Source organism: Salmo trutta, chromosome 2, assembly GCF_901001165.1.
Source record: "Salmo trutta chromosome 2, fSalTru1.1, whole genome shotgun sequence".
Taxonomy (NCBI): Eukaryota; Metazoa; Chordata; class Actinopteri; order Salmoniformes; family Salmonidae; genus Salmo; species Salmo trutta.
Window position 1 is genome coordinate 15,548,220 of NC_042958.1, and position 18,340 is coordinate 15,566,559.

The 18,340-nt window shown below is 51.7% G+C and overlaps 1 protein-coding gene across 4 annotated transcripts in view; it reads left to right on the forward strand.

Annotated features, from left to right (window-relative positions):
* LOC115152006 (phosphatidylinositol 5-phosphate 4-kinase type-2 alpha) overlaps window positions 1-18,340 on the forward strand; it is a 37,469-nt gene that overhangs the window by 6,912 nt on the left and 12,217 nt on the right. Inside the window, exon 1 of one of the 4 annotated variants that reach the window (XM_029696451.1) lies at window positions 13,436-13,763. The exons of the other annotated variants lie outside the window; for them this stretch is intronic. Coding sequence (XP_029552311.1) covers window positions 13,725-13,763 — 39 coding nt within the window. The 5' untranslated portion in view covers window positions 13,436-13,724. Of the gene's footprint in view, window positions 1-13,435; window positions 13,764-18,340 lie in introns of those variants that run through there. 4 annotated transcript variants of the gene reach the window in all.

An 18,340-nucleotide genomic window follows, 5' to 3' on the forward strand; every position in this document is an offset into this window, starting at 1 on the left:
TAAAGTCCTAGCCTCCGCTGTGCCTCGGTCCTTCCAGCTGTGTGATTGGTAGAAGTGCATGAGTGACAGCAGCTAGACATCTCGGTCTATAATCCTTAATCTCCTTGTGTGGCGAGAGAACTAACTCAGTCTGACAGCCAAAGCCTCACAGACATCCCTACTGTCTTAAGGCCTTGAGGATATAGGACTTAGCTTAGAGAGAGACACTGACTGTTGACACGCAGCTCAGCCGTACAACAGGGACCTGTAGTGCTCCATCCATGGACAGGAGCGCTCTAGAATGTCAGTACAAATCTCTGGCGAATCATCATACATACAGCGGTTGGCTCTAATGGGCACGTTGTAGACATGTACTATTTCAGTGATAATTTGATGTGTAGTATCATTCTACATTATAAATCAGTGAAAGACTAGAGGAATGTACAGTCAGTCAGTAACCAAGCAGACGAAGTGAGAGAATGGATGTGGAGTGCTGTAACGCTTGGAATGATAAAAATCAAATCACATACACATATTTAGCAGATGTTATTGCGGGTGTAGCGAAACATGATCAAAGTATTCCCCCTCTCTCTGAGCCAGTGACTGTCTGGGTCTGTGTGTTGCATAAGAGGCTGTTTCTATTAATAGCCACAGGAGTGACCTGCAACTAATATGTGGTGAATATGGGTGAAGAACAGAATAGATGGGATCTCACAAAGTACCTGGAGTCCCCGGGGACCAGACAAGCACATCCACTGTGTGTGTGTGTGTGTGTGTGTGTGTGTGTGTGTGTGTGTGTGTGTGTGTGTGCATGCGGTCTCTCAGACACGCTTCTGCAGCATATGACTGTAGCTTGCCATACAACAGAAGTAAATATTATGCGTCATGTCTGAGGAGACGATGACATTGCATGATATTGATGTAAACTGAATATAGCTTAAACTGGCGATCAGCAGTTGTAACAATAACAATGCGTTCTCCCATGTTTTGGTAAGAAGCTGAGGGATGGGGCTGGAGAAATGTAACCTTTTGAACTAAGCTCATGAGGCATTTATAAGTCTTCATACATATAATTAATTTAAGTCTAAAAATGGACGCAGCATCTGCTGATTGCCACATTAAGCCACCAACAGTAGATATTGAAGCTGCAGCACACGTGTGCCCTCGTTGTCCTGCGTTGTCCTATCAATGTGTGTACAGTAGCCCCCACGAGAAGAGACGCGAATAGAGTGCATGTGTACATTCCCTATCATAGCTCAGCCCTAGTGGTGTGTGCTCATTAACCCTCTGCTGTGAAGGGGAAACAAGGGAGTAATGAGAGAGATGGCGGAGAGAATGAGGTGAGAGGAGCCTGCTAAATTAGCAATGTTTTAATAAGAACAGCTACTGCAGGGCTGCTGACCCTGAAACAGAAAGGGTTCCTTCCTTATAGCCTCACAGGATTAGCCTAGCTAGCAGTTAGCTTAGTTTAGCCGGCAGGACCCTCATACTCCCCTAGCCAATACAGACCTTTCTCCTCACTCACATCATATCAGCCAGGAACTAATAAAACAGATGTACTCTATTGCTAATATGATTTATACCTCTAATGAGTAATCTAGTTAATCATGGAGTGATAAGAGCAGGGCAGGTTCCTTGTATTCAAGTTGTTAACATTGTGATGGGGCTCCCGAGTAACGCAGCGGTCTAAGGCATTGCATCTCAGTGCTAGAGGCGTCACTACAGAGCCTGGTTTGATTCCAGGCTGTATTACAACCGGCCGTGATTCCCATAGGGCGGCGCACACCCGGGTTAGGGTTTGGCCGGAGTAGGGCGTCATTGTAAATAAGAATTTGTTCAACTTGCCTAGTTAAATAAAGGTAATAAAAATAATAAACAGGTCATGTTGAATGGTGATTGTCTATAGGGCCTATGCTGTCTACAGCCTGTGACGATGAATAGGCTAATGTACAGTAGAGGCTGATGAGGTAGTGGTCCCATTGTTTAAAGGCCAACCAGGTCCCCTGGTTTCTATACAGTTGTAATCTGCGACCTTTTAGAGCCTCATTATCTTGGCTACTCCCTAAACATGTCTGGTGAATTGACCATTCAAGTTTCTCTGCATGTGACATTTTAGCCACGTGTTTTTTCCCCACACACTCAAAGAAATCATACCACCAACAAAGCTTTAAAGTTAGACTCATCCATATGACATCATCATAGACTGCGAGGCCCGGGTTTTAGTTAGGTGGTGGGTGTGGCAGGGAGAGCGGTTGGCACGGCTGAATTTTAGAGGCCCCCCATCTTGGCGGTGTAGACATGTTTGCATTTCAAACACTTAGGAGGCCTGCCCAAGACTTTTCTATGCAGAAAACAAACAAATTCTAATCATTGGTGCATACCTTAACCTGAACCATGACAGTAGTGTCACAAATGCCCCTGATTTCCTTTAAAAGTACTATATGAATAGGGTACTGACCATGAAATGGTGTGTTAGTGGGGTGTGTATATCTTATGTAACTGAGGGTGTAATTAGTATGATAGTGTGAAATTGTTCCTGATTTGATTTATTGCAGGCAGTCAGAGAGAATTAGGCTATACCCCCATGAAAAGGCTAGTACTAATACAGTACAACCACACACAGGGTTAATCATTTAATATATTACATTTGTAAAGTGCTTTTCATTATACAGAATAATCTCATTGCATAAAATAAAAAACAACTATACACGGAAACTGACATAAAGAACACCACTGATGCGACAAGAGACAAGGACACCAAGGAGCACAGCTATCAACAGAAAGCCTTCCTAAAGAACAAGGTCTTCAGGCCCCTTTTTAAGGAGCCCCGAGTCTGTGGTGCCTTCAGGTAGGGCTGGGCGATATGGCCTAAAAATCATATCTACATTTTTAGGGGGGGGGACTATTCAAGATATCTCGATTTTCAAACAGTCAGCAATAATCCTAATGAATTCAGGGCTTGTGAAGATATACCTAAGTTAAACGTAAGCCTTCCACAACCATAAGACCCAGGGAGGTTGGGTTAAAATGTGGAAGACACATTTCAGTTGAATGCATTGTTGTATAACTGACTAGGTATCCCCCTTTCCTTTCCCTGTTCACTAGACAATTATTTAATCAAAATAGTTGACCCTGCTTTTTTGCAATCACTGATCTGGGTTTCAAGTCTGTTCATGAAAATGCACTTTTTTGTTACAAATGTAACCATTTAGTGGTTAAGAGCGTTGGTTCAATAAACAAAAAGTTGCTGGTTCGAATCCCTGAGCCAACTAGGTAAAAAAAGCTGATGTTCCTTGAGCAAGGCACTTAACCCTAATTGCTCTGGATATGAGCATCTGCTAAATAACAAATACAAAATACAAACATTATGCACATTCAGTAATAATTACTCATTTCTTGTGACAGGCATTTGGCTATAGAAAATGAACACAGGTCTAATATAAACATTATCTCAAGCATAAGCCCACATGCTAGTGAGTAGCCAGCTAACCTGTATATGTCAAGTTTAGCCAACTTGGATCTTTTTGCTAGCTAACAAGGCAGAACAGTGGTTGTTATGAACGCACCATACTGTCTGTCTCCAACTGTTTGAACAGCATGTTAGCCTGTCCACTTTGTTCAGATGTTGAAATAAAGTATCCTTCCTTATTTATCAGAATGAGAACGAGTTGCCAATTCCTTATTTTGTGTTTTATGCTTATTGCGCGTTTATAAAACAGACTAGTCAGCTAGTATAACAGTCTTTGGCTAAAATGCTGCTAGCGGTACTTGGTACCGCAATGCCGCACACAACAAACTGACCTTTCATTTTCCAGACTCAGTGTTCATTGATACTTTCGTTTTAGTAGTGTCAGTAGAAAGGTCAACTTCTCCTCTATTACAGTAAAATAATGTCTCCATGTGTTTCTGTGTCCATATGACCCATTCTGTTGGACCAAACCTCAAATGCAAATAGCGCGTTGAAACCGCATGTCAGAGAGGAAGACGTGATCTCTCATCTTTGTTGTTGTCAGTGGCATGGAGAAGGGCTTGGTGTGTGTAAACCAGAGAAAGAGGCGACGCGTGAGCTTTCACTCTGGCAAATAACTGTCAAATATGCCCAATGGGTTTATTTTGGACCTAAGCTTGTCTCCTGACTTCCTGCCTTTGGGAGAAAGACTCCCATTGTTCAGGCGGAGACATGTGCATCTCGTCATTATATACAGATTTCTGGTGTAAATGGGAAGGTGCACAGAAGGAGCAAAGGAAACGAGACCAAAAAGACAAGTGAACATAAACGCTTAACATTTTTTAAAATACTTTATTCTTGCGATGCAGGCATTTGGAATATTGCGCAAAAACATTCATTTGAATGAATTCGATATATCGCCCAGCCCTACCTTCAGGTGGTCTGGGAGGGCATTCTAGACGCTGAGGGTGGTCGAGCTGTAAGCCCATTTCGCCAAGCAGCCCAGCTTGTTTCAGGGGGCGTGGAGAAGCAGGTTGTCGCTTGACTTGAGGCTGCAGGTGGGCTTACGGGATTTAGGGAGACCGATAATTGAATTCTACACTAAACGCAGTGATGCGTGTTTCTCTTCACATGATGGTGACTGAAATGAGACTAACATGCTGAATTGTTAACCACCACAAGGCCTGGGTTGTCTGTCTGTTTTTGAGATGTTACGGTTGGGGGGTGCAGAAGACAGATTGAACAGGATTTACCCTATTGGATTCATCACATCAAACTATTTTGTTCCAAGACACACAGTGGTGGAAATACTGCTAACTAGCCTAACTGTGCATTCTGCATCCTTTCATGTGATATGCCTGATTTGTACACAATTGACTCATGAAATGTGCTGGATCTCCATGTGCTTAATATATCCACTAGCCTTGACAGGTGTCATCCAGGTTTAGAGCAGTATATCTCTGTTAGTGCTACTAGGAGAGATTACATACCAGGTACACTTACTAAATCTGTCCCTTTTAAAAGTCAAACATCAAATCAGTCACTAAGCAGTAAGCACCAACTGCTATTGTAGGCCTATGTACTGTGACTGTACCATAGAAATGTCTAGCCTACATGCTCTGTTTGAGTATAGACTGGTTGTACTTGTTAAATCTACCATACATGTAACAACATGTTATCTTGACTTAAGTACCAGTGATCTGTCAGCAGGTACACCAGCCAGCTGTCAGTCAGTCAGTCAGGGCGGTGTGTGTGTGTGTCTGTCTGTCAGTCGGTCAGTCAGGGCGGTGTGTCTGTCTGTCAGTCAGGGCGGTGTGTCTGTCTGTCAGTCAGGGCGGTGTGTCTGTCTGTCAGTCAGGGCGGTGTGTCTGTCTGTCAGTCAGGGCGGTGTGTCTGTCTGTCAGTCAGGGCGGTGTGTCTGTCTGTCAGTCAGGGCGGTGTGTCTGTCTGTCAGTCAGGGCGGTGTGTCTGTCTGTCAGTCAGGGCGGTGTGTCTGTCTGTCAGTCAGGGCGGTGTGTCTGTCTGTCAGTCAGGGCGGTGTGTCTGTCTGTCAGTCAGGGCGGTGTGTCTGTCTGTCAGTCAGGGCGGTGTGTCTGTCTGTCTGTCAGTCAGGGCGGTGTGTCTGTCTGTCTGTCAGTCAGGGCGGTGTGTCTGTCTGTCTGTCAGTCAGGGCGGTGTGTCTGTCTGTCTGTCAGTCAGGGCGGTGTGTCTGTCTGTCTGTCAGTCAGGGCGGTGTGTCTGTCTGTCTGTCAGTCAGGGCGGTGTGTCTCTGTCTGTCTGTCGGTCAGTCAGGGCGGTGTGTCTCTGTCTGTCTGTCGGTCAGTCAGGGCGGTGTGTCTGTCTGTCTGTCGGTCAGTCAGGGCGGTGTGTCTGTCTGTCAGTCAGGGCGGTGTGTCTGTCGGTCTGTCAGGGCGGTGTGTCTCTGTCTGTCTGTCGGTCTGTCAGGGCGGTGTGTCTCTGTCTGTCAGTCGGTCTGTCAGGGCGGTGTGTCTCTGTCTGTCAGTCGGTCTGTCAGGGCGGTGTGTCTCTGTCTGTCTGTCGGTCAGTCAGGGCGGTGTGTCTGTCTGTCGGTCAGTCAGGGCGGTGTGTCTGTCTGTCTGTCGGTCAGTCAGGGCGGTGTGTCTGTCTGTCAGTCAGGGCGGTGTGTCTCTGTCTGTCAGTCGGTCTGTCAGGGCGGTGTGTCTCTGTCTGTCAGTCGGTCTGTCAGGGCGGTGTGTCTCTGTCTGTCAGTCGGTCTGTCAGGGCGGTGTGTCTGTCTGTCTGTCGGTCAGTCAGGGCGGTGTGTCTGTCTGTCTGTCGGTCAGTCAGGGCGGTGTGTCTGTCTGTCAGTCAGGGCGGTGTGTCTGTCGGTCTGTCAGGGCGGTGTGTCTCTGTCTGTCAGTCGGTCTGTCAGGGCGGTGTGTCTCTGTCTGTCAGTCGGTCTGTCAGGGCGGTGTGTCTCTGTCTGTCTGTCGGTCAGTCAGGGCGGTGTGTCTGTCTGTCGGTCAGTCAGGGCGGTGTGTCTGTCTGTCTGTCGGTCAGTCAGGGCGGTGTGTCTGTCTGTCAGTCAGGGCGGTGTGTCTCTGTCTGTCAGTCGGTCTGTCAGGGCGGTGTGTCTCTGTCTGTCAGTCGGTCTGTCAGGGCGGTGTGTCTCTGTCTGTCAGTCGGTCTGTCAGGGCGGTGTGTCTGTCTGTCTGTCGGTCAGTCAGGGCGGTGTGTCTGTCTGTCAGTCAGGGCGGTGTGTCTGTCTGTCAGTCAGGGCGGTGTGTCTGTCTGTCAGTCAGGGCGGTGTGTCTGTCTGTCAGTCAGGGCGGTGTGTCGGTCTGTCAGTCAGGGCGGTGTGTCTGTCGGTCTGTCAGTCAGGGCGGTGTGTCTGTCGGTCTGTCAGTCAGGGCGGTGTGTCTGTCGGTCTGTCAGTCAGGGCGGTGTGTCTGTCGGTCTGTCGGTCAGTCAGGGCGGTGTGTCTGTCGGTCTGTCGGTCAGTCAGGGCGGTGTGTCTGTCGGTCTGTCGGTCAGTCAGGGCGGTGTGTCTGTCGGTCTGTCGGTCAGTCAGGGCGGTGTGTCTGTCGGTCTGTCGGTCAGTCAGGGCGGTGTGTCTGTCGGTCTGTCGGTCAGTCAGGGCGGTGTGTCTGTCGGTCTGTCGGTCAGTCAGGGCGGTGTGTCTGTCGGTCTGTCGGTCAGTCAGGGCGGTGTGTCTGTCGGTCTGTCGGTCAGTCAGGGCGGTGTGTCTGTCGGTCTGTCGGTCAGTCAGGGCGGTGTGTCTGTCGGTCTGTCGGTCAGTCAGGGCGGTGTGTCTGTCGGTCTGTCGGTCAGTCAGGGCGGTGTGTCTGTCGGTCAGTCAGGGCGGTGTGTCTGTCGGTCTGTCGGTCAGTCAGGGCGGTGTGTCTGTCGGTCTGTCGGTCAGTCAGGGCGGTGTGTCTGTCGGTCTGTCGGTCAGTCAGGGCGGTGTGTCTGTCGGTCTGTCGGTCAGTCAGGGCGGTGTGTCTGTCGGTCAGTCGGTCAGGACGGTGTGTCTGTCGGTCAGTCGGTCAGGACGGTGTGTCTGTCGGTCAGTCGGTCAGGACGGTGTGTCTGTCAGTCAGTCGGTCAGGGCGGTGTGTCTGTCAGTCAGTCGGTCAGGGCGGTGTGTCTGTCAGTCAGTCGGTCAGGGCGGTGTGTCTGTCAGTCAGTCGGTCAGGGCGGTGTGTCTGTCAGTCAGTCGGTCAGGGCGGTGTGTCTGTCAGTCAGTCGGTCAGGGCGGTGTGTCTGTCAGTCAGTCGGTCAGGGCGGTGTGTCTGTCTGTCTGTCGGTCAGGGCGGTGTGTCTGTCTGTCTGTCGGTCAGGGCGGTGTGTCTGTCTGTCTGTCGGTCAGGGCGGTGTGTCTGTCTGTCTGTCGGTCAGGGCGGTGTGTCTGTCTGTCTGTCGGTCAGTCAGGGCGGTGTGTCTGTCTGTCGGTCGGTCAGTCAGGGCGGTGTGTCTGTCTGTCGGTCAGGGCGGTGTGTCTGTCTGTCGGTCAGGGCGGTGTGTCTGTCTGTCGGTCAGGGCGGTGTGTCTGTCTGTCGGTCAGGGCGGTGTGTCTGTCTGTCGGTCAGGGCGGTGTGTCTGTCTGTCGGTCAGGGCGGTGTGTCTGTCTGTCGGTCAGGGCGGTGTGTCTGTCTGTCTGTCGGTCAGGGCGGTGTGTCTGTCTGTCGGTCAGGGCGGTGTGTCTGTCTGTCGGTCAGGGCGGTGTGTCTGTCAGTCTGTCGGTCAGGGCGGTGTGTCTGTCTGTCAGTCGGTCAGGGCGGTGTGTCTGTCTGTCTGTCGGTCAGGGCGGTGTGTCTGTCAGTCTGTCGGTCAGGGCGGTGTGTCTGTCGGTCAGTCGGTCAGGGCGGTGTGTCTGTCTGTCTGTCGGTCAGGGCGGTGTGTCTGTCTGTCTGTCGGTCAGGGCGGTGTGTCTGTCAGTCTGTCGGTCAGGGCGGTGTGTCTGTCAGTCTGTCGGTCAGGGCGGTGTGTCTGTCTGTCAGTCGGTCAGGGCGGTGTGTCTGTCTGTCTGTCGGTCAGTCGGTCAGGGCGGTGTGTCTGTCTGTCTGTCGGTCAGGGCGGTGTGTCTGTCAGTCTGTCGGTCAGGGCGGTGTGTCTGTCAGTCAGTCGGTCAGGGCGGTGTGTCTGTCTGTCAGTCGGTCAGGGCGGTGTGTCTGTCTGTCGGTCAGTCGGTCAGGGCGGTGTGTCTGTCTGTCTGTCGGTCAGGGGGCGGTGGTCTGTCCTGTCCTGTCGTCAGTCGGTCGGGGGCGGTGTGTCTGTCTGTCTGTCGGTCAGTCGGTCAGGGCGGTGTGTCTCTGTCTGTCGGTCAGTCGATCAGGGCGGTGTGTCTGTCTGTCTGTCGGTCAGTCGGTCAGGGCGGTGTGTCTGTCTGTCTGTCGGTCAGGGCGGTGTGTCTGTCTGTCTGTCGGTCAGTCGGTCAGGGCGGTGTGTGTCTGTCTGTCGGTCAGTCGGTCAGGGCGGTGTGTGTCTGTCTGTCTGTCGGTCAGTCGGTCAGGGCGGTGTGTGTCTGTCTGTCTGTCGGTCAGTCGGTCAGGGCGGTGTGTCTCTGTCTGTCGGTCAGTCGGTCAGGGCGGTGTGTCTGTCTGTCTGTCGGTCAGTCGGTCAGGGCGGTGTGTCTGTCTCTGTCGGTCAGTCGGTCAGGGCGGTGTGTCTGTCTGTCTGTCAGTCGGTCAGGGCGGTGTGTCTGTCTGTCTCTGTCGGTCAGTCGGTCAGGGCGGTGTGTCTGTCAGTCAGTCGGTCAGGGCGGTGTGTCTGTCAGTCAGTCGGTCAGGGCGGTGTGTCTGTCAGTCAGTCGGTCAGGGCGGTGTGTCTGTCGGTCAGTCGGTCAGGCGTGTGTCTGGGTCGGTGTCTGTCAGTCAGGTCGGTCAGGGCGGTGTGTCTGTCTGTCTGTCGGTCAGGGCGGTGTGTCTGTCTGTCTGTCGGTCAGGGCGGTGTGTCTGTCTGTCTGTCGGTCAGTCAGGGCGGTGTGTCTGTCTGTCTGTCGGTCAGTCAGGGCGGTGTGTCTGTCTGTCGGTCGGTCAGTCAGGGCGGTGTGTCTGTCTGTCGGTCAGGGCGGTGTGTCTCTCTGTCGGTCAGGGCGGTGTGTCTGTCTGTCGGTCAGGGCGGTGTGTCTGTCTGTCGGTCAGGGCGGTGTGTCTGTCTGTCGGTCAGGGCGGTGTGTCTGTCTGTCGGTCAGGGCGGTGTGTCTGTCTGTCGGTCAGGGCGGTGTGTCTGTCTGTCGGTCAGGGCGGTGTGTCTGTCTGTCTGTCGGTCAGGGCGGTGTGTCTGTCAGTCTGTCGGTCAGGGCGGTGTGTCTGTCAGTCTGTCGGTCAGGGCGGTGTGTCTGTCTGTCAGTCGGTCAGGGCGGTGTGTCTGTCTGTCTGTCGGTCAGGGCGGTGTGTCTGTCAGTCTGTCGGTCAGGACGGTGTGTCTGTCAGTCTGTCGGTCAGGGCGGTGTGTCTGTCTGTCAGTCGGTCAGGGCGGTGTGTCTGTCTGTCTGTCGGTCAGTCGGTCAGGGCGGTGTGTCAGTCTGTCGGTCAGGGCGGTGTGTCTGTCAGTCTGTCGGTCAGGGCGGTGTGTCTGTCAGTCTGTCGGTCAGGGCGGTGTGTCTGTCTGTCAGTCGGTCAGGGCGGTGTGTCTGTCTGTCGGTCAGTCGGTCAGGGCGGTGTGTCTGTCTGTCGGTCAGTCGGTCAGGGCGGTGTGTGTGTCTGTCTGTCTGTCGTTCAGTCGGTCAGGGCGGGGTGTCTGTCTGTCGGTCAGTCGGTCAGGGCGGTGTGTCTCTGTCTGTCGGTCAGTCGGTCAGGGCGGTGTGTCTGTCTGTCTGTCGGTCAGTCGGTCAGGGCGGTGTGTCTGTCTGTCTGTCGGTCAGTCGGTCAGGGCGGTGTGTCTGTCTGTCTGTCGGTCAGTCGGTCAGGGCGGTGTGTCTGTCTGTCGGTCAGTCGGTCAGGGCGGTGTGTCTGTCTGTCGGTCAGTCGGTCAGTCGGTCAGGGCGGTGTGTCTGTCTGTCGGTCAGTCGGTCAGGGCGGTGTGTCTGTCAGTCAGTCAGTCGGTCAGGGCGGTGTGTCTGTCAGTCAGTCGGTCAGGGCGGTGTGTCTGTCAGTCAGTCGGTCAGGGCGGTGTGTCTGTCAGTCAGTCGGTCAGGGCGGTGTGTCTGTCTGTCGGTCAGTCGGTCAGGGCGGTGTGTCTGTCTGTCGGTCAGTCGGTCAGGGCGGTGTGTCTGTCTGTCTGTCTGTCGGTCAGGGCGGTGTGTCTGTCTGTCTGTCGGTCAGTCGGTCAGGGCGGTGTGTCTGTCTGTCTGTCGGTCAGTCGGTCAGGGCGGTGTGTCTCTGTCTGTCGGTCAGTCGGTCAGGGCGGTGTGTCTGTCTGTCTGTCGGTCAGGTCGGTCAGGGCGGTGTGTCTGTCTGTCTGTCGGTCAGTCGGTCAGGGCGGTGTGTCTGTCTGTCTGTCGGTCAGTCGGTCAGGGCGGTGTGTCTGTCTGTCGGTCAGTCGGTCAGTCGGTCAGGGCGGTGTGTCTGTCGGTCAGTCGGTCAGGGCGGTGTGTCTGTCTGTCAGTCGGTCAGGGCGGTGTGTCTGTCTGTCAGTCGGTCAGGGCGGTGTGTCTGTCTGTCAGTCGGTCAGGGCGGTGTGTCTGTCTGTCTGTCGGTCAGTCGGTCAGGGCGGTGTGTCTGTCTGTCTGTCGGTCAGGGCGGTGTGTCTCTGTCTGTCGGTCAGTCGGTCAGGGCGGTGTGTCTGTCTGTCTGTCGGTCAGTCGGTCAGGGCGGTGTGTCTGTCTGTCTGTCTGTCGGTCAGTCGGTCAGGGCGGTGTGTCTGTCTGTCTGTCGGTCAGTCGGTCAGGGCGGTGTGTCTGTGTCTGTCGGTCAGTCGGTCAGGGCGGTGTGTCTGTGTCTGTCGGTCAGTCGGTCAGGGCGGTGTGTCTGTCTGTCTGTCGGTCAGTCGGTCAGGGCGGTGTGTCTGTCTCTGTCGGTCAGGTCGGTCAGGGCGGTGGTGTCTGTCTGTCTGTCGGTCAGTCGGTCAGGGCGGTGTGTCTGTCTGTCTGTCGGTCAGTCGGTCAGGGCGGTGTGTCTGTCGGTCAGTCGGTCAGTCGGTCAGGGTGGTGTGTCTGTCGGTCTGTCGGTCGGTCGGGGCGGTGTGTCTGTCTGTCTGTCGGTCGGTCGGGGCGGTGTGTCTGTCGGTCGGTCTGTCGGGGCGGTGTGTCTGTCGGTCGGTCTGTCGGGGCGGTGTGTCTGTCGGTCGGTCGGGGGGCGGTGTGTCTGTCGGTCGGTCGGGGGGCGGTGTGTCTGTCGGTCAGTCGGGGGGCGTTGTGTCTGTCGGTCGGTCGGGGGGCGGTGTGTCTGTCTGTCGGTCAGTCGGGGGGCGGTGTGTCTGTCTGTCGGTCAGTCGGGGGGCGGTGTGTGTGTCTGTCGGTCAGTCGGGGGGCGTGTGTGTGTGTCTGTCGGTCAGTCGGGGGGGCGGGGTGTGTGTGTCTGTCGGGGGGCGGTGTGTGTGTGTCTGTCGGTCAGGGCGGTGTGTGTGTGTCTGTCGGTCAGGGCGGTGTGTGTGTGTCTGTCGGTCAGGGCGGTGTGTGTTTGTCTGTCGGTCAGGGCGGTGTGTGTTTGTCTGTTGGTCAGGGCGGGGTGTGTGTGTCTGTCGGTCAGGGCGGTGTGTGTGTGTCTGTCGGTCAGGGCGGTGTGTGTGTGTCTGTCGGTCAGGGCGGTGTGTGTGTGTCTGTCTGTCGGTCAGTCGGTCAGGGCGGTGTGTCTGTCTGTCTGTCGGTCAGTCGGTCGGGGCGGTGTGTCTGTCTGTCGGTCAGTCGGGGGGCGGTGTGTGTGTGTCTGTCGGGGGGCGGTGTGTGTGTGTCTGTCGGTCAGGGCGGTGTGTGTGTGTCTGTCGGTCAGGGCGGTGTGTGTGTGTCTGTCGGTCAGGGCGGTGTGTGTGTGTCTGTCGGTCAGGGCGGTGTGTGTGTGTCTGTCGGTCAGGGCGGTGTGTGTGTGTCTGTCGGTCAGGGCGGTGTGTCTGTGTGTGTCTGTCGGTCAGGGCGGTGTGTCTGTCTGTGTGTCTGTCGGTCAGGGCGGTGTGTCTCTGTCTGTCGGTCGGTCAGGGAGCGGTGTGCGTCTGTCTGTCTGTCGGTCGGTCGGTCAGTGAGCGGTGTGCGTCTGTCTGTCTCTGTCTGTCGGTCGGTCAGGGAGCGGTGTGCGTCTGTCTGTCGGTCGGTCAGGGAGCGGTGTGCGTCTGTCTGTCTGTCTGTCGGTCGGTCAGGGAGCGGTGTGCGTCTGTCTGTCTGTCTGTCGGTCAGGGAGCGGTGTGCGTCTCTGTCTGTCTGTCTGTCGGTCGGTCAGTCAGGGAGCGGTGTGCCTGAGAACGGTCGGTCTGTCTGTCTGAGAACGGTCGGTCTGTCTGTCTGAGAACGGTCGGTCTGTCTGTCTGAGAACGGTCGGTCGGTCTGTCTGTCTGAGAACGGTCGGTCGGTCTGTCTGTCTGTGAACGGTCGGTCGGTCGGTCTGTCTGTCTGAGAACGGTCGGTCGGTCTGTCTGTCTGTGAACGGTCGGTCGGTCGGTCTGTCTGTCTGTGAACGGTCGGTCGGTCGGTCTGTCTGTCTGTGAACGGTCGGTCGGTCGGTCTGTCTGTCTGTGAACGGTCGGTCGGTCTGTCTGTCTGTGAACGGTCGGTCGGTCGGTCGGTCGGTCGGTCTGAGAACGGTCGGTCGGTCGGTCGGTCGGTCTGAGAACGGTCGGTCGGTCGGTCTGTCTGTCTGAGAACGGTCGGTCGGTCGGTCTGAGAACGGTCGGTTCGGTCGTCGGTTGAGAACGGTTCGGTCGTCTGATCTGAGAACGGTCGGTCTGTCGTCTGGTCTGAGACGGTCGGTCTGTCTGTCTGTCTGAGAACGGTCGGTCGGTCTGTCTGTCTGAGAACGGTCGGTCGGTCTGTCTGTCTGTCTGAGAACGGTCGGTCGGTCTGTCTGTCTGTCTGAGAACGGTCGGTCTGTCTGTCTGTCTGTCTGAGAACGGTCGGTCGGTCTGTCTGTCTGTCTGTCTGAGAACGGTCGGTCGGTCTGTCTGTCTGTCTGAGAACGGTCGGTCTGTCTGAGAACGGTCGGTCTGTCTGAGAACTGTCTGTCTGTCTGAGAACGGTGTTATGAGAAATTAGGCTCCCTGTGCTGAGTTCCTCTCCCACTTCCTGTCCACTGGGGCCACGGAGCACGCTCACTCTGCTCCGAGGCGGAAACCCCAGACTCCGTCACTAAGGCAACGAAGAACAGGAAGTGGAACTGTGAAAGTTGGCCAGGCTGAGATAGAGAGAGAGCGCGCTGCAGAGAGATAAGAGCCATCATCAAAGGAGAAGGAGATTAAACACAACATAAACATGAGAGCTCCACTCTGCACCACTCAGCTTCACTCTGAGGTGATAAGAACAGGCCAAGGAACACAGTGACTAGAATAATAGGATGCATCCCAAATGGCACCCTATTCCCTTTATAGTGCCCTACTCTTGGACCCTGGTTTAAAGTGTACTATAAAGGGAATAGGGTGCCATTTGGAACATCTCCTGTTGGGGTATTCAAAACCTGGAGGTCCGGGTAATGCTGTTCTAAGTGGTTCTCTTCATTTTGGGCTAAATCCTGCCTGCCTGACTATATGAATGCTCCATGATATAATTAGACAGAGAAACTAGTAATCCTGCTTCCTTCAGGGGAGATGTTTATATTCTGTCACCGTCAACCCCCAGAATACATTGCTGCCTGCCTCTGTGCTGTCCTCCTGGTTGGCCGTGTGTGTGTGTGTGTGAGTGAGAGGGGGGGGACTGACAGACTACTTTCACAGAGGTCATGTCTCTCATCTCCCCTGTGATGACAAGGGAGAGCACCACCTGCTTTGCATGTGTATCTGATCAGTTACAGGAATGAGAATGGAAGTGTAGGTGTGTGTGTGTAGGGGCATTGTCGTCTTTCCTGCCTTTGTAATGTGTGAAATAGAGGTTTGTGATGTGGGGACTTCTTCTTCTGATGTACACAGGATGCTGACAGTCTCTGAGTGACGTTGTTACCTGGCACCCCACATCACTGACAGTCTCTGAGTGACGTTGTTACCTGGCACCCCACATCACTGACAGTGTCTGAGTAACGTTGTTACCTGGCACCCCACATCACTGACAGTCTCTCTCTCTCTCTCTCACTCACTCACTCACTCACTCACATCTATCAAGTTCCTGCCCCCTCCTGAAGTCCACTAGCTTCCTTACCTTGTCTCCTTTCCTCCTGTGCCAAGCTGCAGTCTCTCTCTCTCTTGCATGCTCTCTTCCCGGATGTTATCACACCTCATTTGGTCTAGAGGCGGAGGAGAGTCCTGCTGAGACCATATTCTACACCATCTGTTGTTGGATCCTTCAGCATTAGGCGAGAGATGCAGGCTTCAATCCCACATGACAGGGGCATATTGGCCCACCGCCTATTGAAACAGAATGATATGAAAAGATGATACCGATACTTTTAGTTTATATTGGATTACAACATAAACGCTTAGCTATTGCACATTTTTTTGATCAAGTTCTCACAGAAATGGCAGACTATAGAATCAACTCTGGGCAATTCCACGGCAACAGAATTGCACTGTGTACTACTCCCTTCACAGAACAGCGCAAACTGGCTCTAACCAGAATAGAAAGAGGAGTGGAAGGCCCCGGTGCACAACTGAGCAAGAGGACAAGTACATTAGTGTCTAGTTTTGAGAAACAGACGCCTCACAAGTCCTCAACTGGCAGCTTCGTTAAATAGTACCCGCGAAACACCAGTCTCAACGTCAACAGTGAAGAGGCGACTCCAGGATAATGTCCAGTGTCTGTTATTTTGCCCATCTTAATCTTTTCTTTTTATTTACCAGTCTGAGTTATGGCTTTTTCTTTGCAACTCTGCCTAGAAGGCCAGCATCCCAGAGTCGCCTCTTCACTCCATTGCTCCAGATACTCAACTAGTCTAAAGAAGGCCAGTTTTATTGCTGCTTAAGTCAGAACAACAGTTTTCAGCTGTGCAAACATAGTTGAAAAAGGGTTTTCTAATGATCAATTAGCCATTTAAAATGATAAACTTGGATTATCTAACACAACGTGCCATTGGAACACAGTAGTGATGGTTGCTGATAATGGGCCTCTGTACGCCTATGTAGATATTCCATAAAAAATCAACCGTTTCTAGCTATAATAGTCATTTAAAACATTAACAATGTCTACACTGTATTTCTAATCAATATGATGTTATTTTAGTGGACAAAAAAATTAGCTTTTCTTTTAAAAACAAGGACATTTCTAAGTGACCCCAAACTTTGGAACGGTAGTGTGTGTGTGAGATACATATACACAGACAGAGAATGATTTATTTCAGCTTTAATTTCTTTCATCACATTCCCAGTGGGTCAGACGCTTTGCTCGCACACGCTTGCAAATCCTTTGCATAAATTGCCTACATTACTACAAATATTAATAGCTAATTATGGAAATTAAGAAACTGGATTTTTTAAATATATATATATATATATATATATATATATATATATATATATATATATATATATTTAAAAAATCCAGTTTTTTAAATATAATGTAATTTTTATTTTTTTAATTGATAGCTATAGATAATACAAATTGAGGTGAGGGTGATGGAAATGCATTTGGCGGTTGATCTACTTCTGATCTGTAAATGGGCTATGGGATCCGGGGGGTCGGGGGTGGTCTGCCGGGCATTGGGATGACAACCCAACTCGGGATGAGGAGGGCTTTTAGTGGGTGGAATAGTGTGGACCAATTGGAGGTTTACTTAGTGGCAATGCAAATATCATGGTACAGCTATATAGACACTCAATCATCATGTTACTTTTTAATGGTACGTTTATAAACATATTTTGATAAATAGAATTCAAAGTTGTCTCATTACGGTAAGTGGTGAAATAAGTATAGCCACTTACAACTGTAATAGCTTAGCCGATAATAAGAGAAGACGATCAGTATTTACCTGGCTTAAAGAGAAGGAATATAATATCTATTGATTACAGGAAACTCATTCAACAATTTTAGTTTTACATTACCGTGTAGTTTACCAATTAAACGGTCTGACGGAGATGTGGACATACTTGGAATACATATCCCAAAAGAAAGAAATGATCTCACTCCAATAAATGTTTATAGAAAGTTAGCAGAAATATATAAGATCTTGCTACCATGGAAAGGAAAATAACTGTCTATTTGTGGGAAAATCACTCTGATTAACTCTTTAGTCATATCTCAGTTTACCTATTTGCTTATGGTTTTGCCTACACCTAGTGACCTGCTTTTTAAATTATATGAACAAAAAATATTCAATTTTATTTGGAATGGCAAGCCAGACAAAATTAAAAGGGCCTATTTATATAACGAATATGAATTCGGGGGGCAGAAATTATTAACGCATTAGACTAAAGGCATCAGCATCTCACTAAAGGCATCAGTCATACAAAAGTTATACTTAAATCCAAACTGGTTCTCTAGTAAATTGGTAAGAATGTCTCATCCTATGTTCAAGAATGGCCTTTTCCTCTTTTCAGATTACACCTGCTCACTTTCGGGTTGTTTTGAAAAGGAAATAATCTCCAAAATGTCGTTATTTTTTTAAACAAGCCTTAGGAAGTTGGTTGCAATTTCAGTTTAATCCACCTGAAAAGATATAACAAATAATACAACAAATATTGTGGTTAAACTCAAATATACTAATTGATTAAAAAAAATACACTGCTCAAAAAAATAAAGGGAACACTTAAACAACACATCCTAGATCTGAATGAAAGAAATAATGTTATTAAATACTTTTTTCTTTACATAGTTAAATGTGCTGACAACAAAATCACACAAAAATAATCAATGGAAATCCAATTTATCAACCCATGGAGGTCTGGATTTGGAGTCACATTCAAAATTAAAGTGGAAAACCACACTACAGGCTGATCCAACTTTGATGTAATGTCCTTAAAACAAGTCAAAATGAGGCTCAGTAGTGTGTGTGGCCTCCACGTGCCTGTATGACCTCCCTACAACGCCTGGGCATGCTCCAGATGAGGTGGCGGATGGTCTCCTGAGGGATCTCCTCCCAGACCTGGACTAAAGCATCCGCCAACTCCTGGACAGTCTGTGGTGCAACGTGGCGTTGATGGATGGAGCAAGACATGATGTCCCAGATGTGCTCAATTGGATTCAGGTCTGGGGAACGGGCGGGCCAGTCCATAGCATCAATGCCTTCCTCTTGCAGGAACTGCTGACACACTCCAGCCACATGAGGTCTAGCATTGTCTTGCATTAGGAGGAACCCAGGGCCAACCGCACCAGCATATGGTCTCACAAGGGGTCTGAGGATCTCATCTCGGTACCTAATGGCAGTCAGGCTACCTCTGGCGAGCACATGGAGGGCTGTGCGGCCCCCCAAAGAAATGCCACCCCACACCATGACTGACCCACCGCCAAACCGGTCATACTGGAGGATGTTGCAGGCAGCAGAACGTTCTCCACGGCGTCTCCAGACTCTGTCACGTGCTCAGTGTGAACCTGCTTTCATCTGTGAAGAGCACAGGGCACCAGTGGCGAATTTGCCAATCTTGGTGTTCTCTGGCAAATGCCAAACGTCCTGCACGGTGTTGGGCTGTAAGCACAAACCCCACCTGTGGACGTCGGGCCCTCATACCACCCTCGTGGAGTCTGTTTCTGACCGTTTGAGCAGACACATGCACATTTGTGGCCTGCTGGAGGTCATTTTGCAGGGCTCTGGCAGTGCTCTTCCTGCTCCTCCTTGCACAAAGGCGGAGGTAGCGGTCCTGCTGCTGGGTTGTTGCCCTCCTACGGCCTCCTCCATTTCTCCTGATGTACTGGCCTGTCTCCTGGTAGCGCCTCCATGCTCTGGACACTACGCTGACAGACACAGCAAACCTTCTTGCCACAGCTCGCATTGATGTGCCATCCTGGATGAG